The 8,756-nt window shown below is 39.0% G+C and overlaps 1 protein-coding gene across 1 annotated transcript; it reads right to left on the minus strand.

The window, feature by feature from the left end:
- Positions 1-5,874: 5,874 nt before the first annotated feature.
- LOC100958531 (olfactory receptor 51I2-like) lies at positions 5,875-6,837 on the minus strand. The gene has a single exon (XM_003781385.1). The coding sequence runs from the start codon at positions 6,835-6,837 to the stop codon at positions 5,875-5,877; it is 963 nt and encodes a 320-aa protein (XP_003781433.1).
- Between the last annotated feature and the right edge of the window lie 1,919 nt (positions 6,838-8,756).

Here is an 8,756-nt window from a genome sequence, read left to right on the forward strand (position 1 = left end):
GTTTGTTGTTGAATCAATCAATGAATAGATTTTAGGGTGTTTATTCAGAAGTTATGGCTTACATGTAGGTGTATTCAAGGGACATACCTAAAGCCTGCCCTGGGACAATCCCTCTGCTCAGTAATGTAGACATCCAGTGTTGGTCAGGCTTCAAGGATGCCCTTCAGGAAGAAGAATAGGAGGTCAATTCAAAGTGTCATCTCAATAGCCTGTGACAAGTGTTCTAATGGAGGTACATACAGGCTGCCAACAGCCTAAAGCAGAGAAGGTCTAAGAGCAGGGTATGGAGGACACAGCCTTTTATCTCCCCCTGGAAGGACAAGGATTTTCCAGATAGGAGAGAGTAGCTGGCAGACCATGTGTCCATTGTCTCTTGGGGGGCAATTGATGCAGAGTGCTAAACCCTGTGCAGAAAGGCTCATTCCTGACTGGATCCAGAGGACCTCTGCCACATTCTTTCTGCCTTCTTCTTTTCTTTTTTAACAAATCATAAATAAGTAGATCATATATACATTAATGCATTTGTGGGGTACAATGTGTTGTTTTATATACAATTTTGAATGCTTACATTGTACTGGTCAGACCTATTAAGTATAGAGTATGAATGTCTTAAAAGAATTATTTAGTAAATGAGGTGAGGGATATCTTTCTGTCTTCATTCCTACAGCTATTGAAACTTTATTTATTAAGTGGTGAACTTTAGTTAAGCATTAGGCACACAGGGACAACTGAAATGGAGGGGTCCCTGATCTCTGGCATCAAGGATTTGAGTTTCATATGCAATTATTTGTAATTACAATACAGTGCTCTCAGTACTACAATTAAAGGAAGCGCAGTGTGCTCAGGTGTCACATTTACACCCCCTGACTTGCCTTTTGGTTTGGGGGAGGAGGCCAATCCCCAGTTCTAGTCTTATTGGAATTATAGGCTAGTCAAGAAGTTATATAATTATTTCCTCTTCTTCTTTATTCCAATTGTGCATGCCCAACACTAAGGCATCAGCTTCTCCAGGCTCAGTATTGGAACCTACCCCAGCATCAGTGATTAGTATTCTCTGATAGACTGTCCTGAATGTCTTGAAATATCGGAGGATCCAGGGACCTAGTACATGTGTATATATTATATACACATTATATTTATATATGTATATATTTCTATTTCATAAGTATTTCCCTACTCATAAATTAAACTTTTTTAACTTTTATAAATTTAGCTTTTAGCTTTTAGCTTTTATAAATTTGAAATCTAGGTTGAAAGAGTATTATAATAAACGTCTTCCTATAAACTACATGGGTCATTTTTTCCATGTGTTTTTCTCCCTTTCTCTGTGTCTCTCTCTGTCTCCACACACACACATATGCACACGCACGTGCACACACATATTTTTCACTGAGTTTCCTGAATGTACATTGTGGATATTACAAGCATTCTCAGTCAATATTAAGCACGCACCTTCCAAAATCAGATTCTCCCTCATAATCCCAATACCATTTCAAACGGAAGCAAATTATAGTAACCTAACAACATATTAAATTTGTAATAGATATTCAAAATCCCATAATTCTCCTAATATTGACTGGTTAATGCTAGAATTTCATTATGTTCTTTAATCTCTTTTACTTTAGATTAATAGCCCTGGTATATTTTTTATAATATTGAATTTTTTTTTAATGATTCTAGGCCTCTGTGTGGGTGCATGTGTATGTTTATTGCTTCTTATATTCTGAATTTTCTAATTATCTTCTCACAGCTAGGCTTAGGCTAAAAATTATTGTTAGGAATATTTCACATGTGATGTTGTGTCCTTATTGTTCAAACCAGAAGGCATATAAGGTCAGGTTATTTTATTACTGGTTAAGCTAAATTTGATCACTTGCTTAAGGCAGTAATCTGGAATCTTTTTTATTTTTATTTTTTTTTGAGACAGAGCCTCAAGCTGTCCCCCTGGGTAGAGTGCTGTGGCATCACAGCTCACAGCAACCCCCAACTCCTGGGCTCAAGCGAGTCTCCTGCCTCAGCCTCCCAAGTACCTGGCACCACAGGTGCCTGTCACAACGCCCGGCTATTTTTTTTTTTGGTTGCTGTTTTGGCAGGCCCGGGCTGGATTCTAACCCGCCACCTTAGGTGTATGTGGCTGGCACCTTCGCCACTTGAGCTGCAGGCACTAAGCCAGTAATCTGCAATCTTATGTAGTAAAAGTTATGTTCATTTTTCTCTATTTAGTAAGAAAGCTGTATAGTGATCCTTGGAGACTACGTGAATATTCTGCTTCCCAACATACTAAAAGTATTTATTGATTACTTTTAAATTTCACTGATAGCTGCAAAGAAGATAATTTTAATATCTATCAATACTTTTGTGTTTATTACATAAAATTTTTTGTAAAAGTTTCATTTTCATTCTTTTTTTATCCTTTATTTCACTATGGATGCAAACTTTTCTTAAAAGGTCCAATTTATTATGATCCATTGCTGCCAAAATGATTAATAATTTTTAATATTTCTTTTTTTTCCTTTTTCTTTCTTTCTTTCTTTTTTTTTTGAGATAGCGTTTTGCTGTATTGCTAAGGCTGGAGTGCAGTTGTGTGATCATAGCTCACTGTAGCCTTAGACTTGTGGTCTCAGCTATCCTGCTGCCTCAGCCTCCCAGAGTGATCAGATTATTGGTGTTATCCATCCCAGTGATAGGTTGGATTAGATTATAGGTGTTACCCATCCCAACCAAAGACAATGTAGTTGTGTATAGAAAAGTCTACAGAGATATATAGTCTATTATATAATATATTTGAATTTGCTACCAGTGCCCACAGGTACATTGAAAATTGGTACAATGGGAGGATAGCCAGTGTTCCAATTTTCTTTTCTTTTTTTTTATTGTTGGGGATTCATCGAGGGTACAAGAAACCAGGTTATAGTGATTGCATTTGTTAGGTAAAGTCCCTCTTACAACTGTATCTTGCCCCTAAGAGGTGTGTCCCACACTGAGACCCTGACCCCTCCTCTTTCCCTCTCTCTGCTCTTCCTTTCACCCATCCTCTCCCTGCTTCTCTCTCTCTCTACTCTCCCCTTCCCCACCCCCACCGTGTACTAAGTCATTAACTGTCATCACATCAAAATCGAATACATAGGATTCATCTTTCTCCATTCTTGTGATGCCTTACTAAGAATAATGTGTTCCACTTCCAACAAGGTTAATACAAAGGCAGTAAAGTCTCCATTTGTTTTAATGACTGAATAGTATTCCATGGTGTACATATACCACAGCTTGTTAATTCATTCCTGGGTTGGTGGGCATTTAGGCTGTTTCCACATTTTGGTGATTGTAAATTGAGCTGTGATAAACAATCTAGTGTAACTATCCTTATGATAAAATGATTTTCTTTTTTTCATTTTGGGTAAATGCCCAGTAATGGGATTGCAGGATCAAATGGGAGGTCGAGCTTGAGTTCTTTGAGGGTTCTCCATACTGCCTTCCAAAATGGTTGTATTAATTTGTGGTCCCACCAGCAGTGTAAAAATGTTCCTTTCTTTCCACATCCACACCAGCATCTGCAGTTTTGAGGTTTTGTGATGTGGGCCATTCTTGTTGGGGTTAGATGGTATCTCAGGGTGGTTTTGATTTGCATTTCTCTCATAATTAGGGGCAATGAGCACTATTTCAAATGTTTTCTAGTCATTCATCTGTCTTCTTTAGAGAAGGTTCTATTCATGTCTCTTGCCCACTGATAGATGGGATTGTTGGCTTTTTCCATATAGATTAATTTAAGTTCTCTATAGATCCTAGTTATGAAGCTTTTGTCTGATTCAAAATAGGCAAATATCCTTTCCCATTGTGTAGGTTGTCTATTTGCTTTGATTGTTGTGTTCTTAGCTGTACAGAAACTTTTCAGTTTAATCAAGTCCCATTTGTTTATTTTTGTTGTTGTTGCAATTGCCTTGGAAAGCATCTTCATAAAGTCTTTCTTTGAGGATTTTTATCATTTCATGCCTTAAATTTATGTCCTTTATTCTTCTTGAATCAATTTTTATGAGTGGAGAAAGGTGCAGGTCCAGTTTCAGTCTTTTACATGTTGATATCCAGTTCTCCCAGTAACATTTATTGAATAGAGATTCTTTCCCCCAAAGTATGTTCTTGTTTGGTTTATTGAAGATTAGGTGATAGTAAGATGTTAGTTTCATTTCTGGTTTTCTATTTGATTTCAAATGTCTATGTCTCTATTTTTGTGCCCAAACCATGCAGTCTTAACCAATATGGCTTTGTAGTATAGCCTAAAGTCTGGTATGCTGATGTCCTGGCTTTCTTTTTATTAGTAAGAACCGCCTTAGCTATATGGGTTTTTTTCTGGTTTCATACAAAACAAAGAATCATTTTTTCCAAGTCTTGAAAGTATGATGTTGATATTTTAATAGGGATGGTGTTGAATCTGTAGATTGCATTTGGAAGTATAGACTTTTTTTTTTTTTAGAGACCAGAGTCTCACTTTGTCACCCTTGGTAGAGTACTGTGGTGTCACACTGCCCACAGCAATCTCCAACTCCTGGGCTTAGGTGATTCTGTTGCCTCAGCCTCCTGAGTAGCTGGGATTACAGGGGCCCACAATAACACCAGGCTATTTTTTTGTTTATTTGTTTGGCCAGGGCTGGATTTGAACTGACCACCCTTGGTATATGCCCTAGCCACTGAGCCATGGGCACAGCTCAGAATTATAGACATTTTAACAATGTTGATTCTTCCCAGGCATGAAGATGGTATATTCTTCCATTTTTCAATGTACCTGTAAGCACTGGTAGCATGTTCCAATATATTTCTGTGGACTTTTTCTGTACACAACTTTATTGTCTTTGTGTACTTTATTGTATCAGGCACAAGCTATTCTGGTATTATTTTATGTATTCCTGCTTCATACTTAGACATACCCATTCTTTAAGAAGCTCAGGTTATATGTAGTGAGTAATGGCATTCTAAAACTAATAGATGGTGGCAGCTATACTTACTGCTACCAGTGTCATCATTTCTGTATGGTTTCAGTGAACAGAGATTAGAAATGTGGAGATATAATAAAAAAGGATTCTTTTCCAGCCATAGTGACAATGACTTAATTTTACTATCCATTTTTTTTCCCTAGGCAGTTCCAACAACTTGACTTTTACTTTCATAATCTTTAATACAGTTAAGCCTGTGCCATATTCTGCAATGAACTACTCTGATGTGGTTGACTTTTAAGCAAAGATGGAGGCCAAATGTATCAATGAGGTCTGAAAGACCCCAAGAGGTCGGTCCACTGCTGGTCATTTCTTGATCATCTCCCCTTGTTCTCCCTCAAGCACAGACATATGCAGATTGTGCTGAACCTCAGCTGACAACTTGCCCTTCCTCAAGTACACTGAATTATTTCACACTTCTATTTTTTAACATTCTTTTTCCTTTTGTAGGTGTGCCCTTCTCTGCTCAGCAGATACCTATTCGCCTTTCATCCCCTTTCTTATGTAAAGCCCTTCTCATTTCCTCTTGCAGGGCAAGTAAACTCTTTCTTGAATCCCTATAGCACTTTGCGTGTGCCTATAACAGTTTCATTATACTGTAATCATGTACTTATGGGTCTTTGTCCTCCAAAAGATTCTATATAGTCTATTTTAGTATTGTGGACACAGATTCTTGTAGAAGTAAACACTGGATGAAATGTCTAGAGTTAGCAAGTGCAAAAAACAATCAAGAGAGTCCTTCACCTATTACTCTGAGGGTATTTATTTGCTTGTCATAGTCTTGATAATGTACCTGGGTCAGAGCTCTGAGTAAGTGCTTTCTGGGCAAGATATACATATGACTGTGTGGCCACATTTACTTCCCAGATGTTTTGTGTGATTTACTAGTTCATCAGTCTTGCCTCTTCCCTCTCAGCACCCTTAGCATGGCCTCCCTGATGGGCTTGGATTTCACACTGTAGATGATGGGGTTGAGCACAGGAGGCACCATAAGGTACACATAGGCGACAAGGGCATGTACAATGTGAGGCAGGTGCCTTCCAAAACGGTGGATCATAGACATAGTGATAACTGGAATAAAGAAGACAAATACAGCCAGAATGTGGGAAACACAGGTGTTAAGGGCCCGGACTCTCTCCCTGGGAGAGGCCAGACCCAAGACCGTGCGCAGAATGAGGGTATAGGATAAGATTATGAGCAAGGAGTCTATGGCAGCTGTGGATGCTACCACATAGAGCCCATAGCGTATGTTGATGGTGATGTCATCACAGGCCAGTCTCATCACATCAGGGTGGAAACAGAATGAGTGGGACAGGAAGTTCTTGCTAGGGCAGAAGTTTAGTCGCTTAATCAGAAATGGCACAGGGAAGAGGGACAAGGTACTGCGGGTCACGATGGCCAGTCCAATCCTGAGGATGACATTATTTGTGAGGACAGCTGCATAGCGCAGGGGATTGGAGATGGCCACAAAACGATCAAATGACATGGCCAGAAGCACCGAGGACTCTACCACAGAGAAGGAGTGCAGGAAGAACATCTGGACCAGGCAGGTGTTGAAGCCAATGAGCCGATGGTTAAACCAGAGGACAGCCAAGGTGGTGGGCAGTGTGGACAAGGTGAGGCCCACATCAGTGAGGGCCAGCATGGACAGGAAGAAGTACATGGGCTGGTGCAGGCTGGGAGTCCTCCTCACAGCCAGCAGGATCAGGCAGTTCCCTGTGAGAGCCACAGTGTACATGGAGGAGAAGGGGATGGAGATCCAGCCATGTATGGCCTCCAGCCCTGGGATGCCAATCATGAGGAAAGCAGGTGGCTGGAAGAAGGAGATGTTGGCATAGGAGTGGGGAGAGAGCATCCTCTGAGGGCAGCTGAGAGCTCCAGGGAGATGTGAGCTGTGCAACCTGGGTACAAAAATAAGGACAAAAGACAAAGATATTGTAACAACACCATCTCTAATATCAGGTGGCATATTGTTGCACACAATAGCAAATATGATATGTGAAGATGATTTAAAAATTACTTGAATGTTTTATAGCAGCACAATTCACAATTGCAAAGATGTGGAAGGAATCAAAGTGCTCTTCAGCACAGGAATGGATTAGTGAATTGTGGTATATGTATACCATGGAATACTATGCAGTCATAATAAAAAAGATGAATTTTTTCGTTTTATCTTTTGTAACAAGGTGGATGGATTTGGAGAATAGTGTCCTAGGTAAAGTATTACAAGAATGGAAAAATGAGCATCATATTTGCTCAGCACCACATTGAAACTAGTAGATTAAGAACTATATGCTTACATGAGAGAGAAACTCAGTTAAATTTAGGTAAGGATGAGTGAGGAAAAGGGTTGGGTAAGTTCTCACCCAATGAGTACATATGGGTGAGCATATGGCACACTTAGTGGGTACAAGATACAACTACAATCAGACTTTAACCTTACAAAAGCAAACTGTGTAACCTCACATAAGCTGGAAGAAAAATATAAAAATAAATAAGTCAAAAGTGATTTCCATTTAAATGAAAAAATGGGGAATAGTTGTAACTTTTTATTGAAAGCAGAAGTTTTGATTATGACAAGACCATTCTCATCACATATTGGATAAAACAATGCTCTCTTTCAAAACAGTAAATGAAGTGATACTGAAAAGATTAATAAAGGTGCTATATATCTGAGGAAGGAACAGTAGCTTCATAGAAATAAATTGCAAATATATTGGAGAAATCTGAAAGATAGCAAGCATGGGCTCGTCAGTTTTCTTTTCTTGGATTCAGATTCTACATCTCAAAACAAAGACACCAACAAATAAGAAAACAAAAAAAATATTAAAGGTCGATCAATAAAAGAACATATGGAAAACAGCCACCCAAATCTCTTTAGCAGAGATTTAGAAACTCACCAAAAATAGTTGTACGTGTGAAAGTAAATTTTATGATGATAGCCAGGTCTATCTATGATTGTGTCATAGGAAGGTAGCATAAGTTCACCCTGAAGTTCAGAATGGCCAAGAGCAGAAGGGGAATTGACAAGTATTGTTCCCACAGGACAGATGATTGTGCCTAATTTGGTAGAAGATTTTTAAAAAATACATAGCAAATTAAAGTTGCTGGTGAATACCCTTTCAGATAAGGAATTACTAGAGGAAAGAAAAGAATACTATGTTTTTCTAAATACTTTTCTTTCTGTCTTTTCTTTTATTTTCTTTTCTTTCGACAGTCTCCCTCTGGCACCCTGACTACAGTGGTGTATGTAGCATTATAGCTCACAGCAACCTCAAGTTCTTGGGCTCAAGAGACCCTCTTGCCTTCATGATTCTATTTTTAGTAGAGACAAGGTCTTGCTCTTCTCAGGCTGGTGTTGAACTCCTGAGTTGAAGTGATCCACCTACCTCAATCTCCCAGAGTTCTAGGATTACAGGCATGAGCCACCACATCCAGCTAAATACTTTAAAAAATTAAAACATGAGCCAAATTAAAATTTGTAATATTAGAATATAAAAATGAGTTGATAATAAAGAGAGGAAATGAAAATCTGAATGGTAGACCAAGGAAAATAACATGAGGCAAAAAATAGAAGCCATTGACTGCACATTCGTACCACAGTGGTTACGGCGCTGGGCATATACACCGAGGCTGATGGGTTCAAAACAGGCCCGGGACAGCTAAATAACAATGACAACTGCAACAAGAAAATAGCCAGGTGTTGTGGTGGACACCTGTAGTCCCATGTACTTGGGAGGCTGAGGCAAGACACTTGTTTAAGACCAAGAGTTT

This window comes from Otolemur garnettii, unplaced genomic scaffold, assembly GCF_000181295.1.
Source record: "Otolemur garnettii isolate 467f Iridium unplaced genomic scaffold, OtoGar3 scaffold00001, whole genome shotgun sequence".
In the NCBI taxonomy this organism is placed as follows: Eukaryota; Metazoa; Chordata; class Mammalia; order Primates; family Galagidae; genus Otolemur; species Otolemur garnettii.

Coding starts and splice junctions, on each gene's coding strand:
- LOC100958531 (XM_003781385.1), bottom strand. CDS start 6,837: ATGCTCTCTCCCCACTCCTATGCCAACATCTCCTTCTTCCAGCCACCT.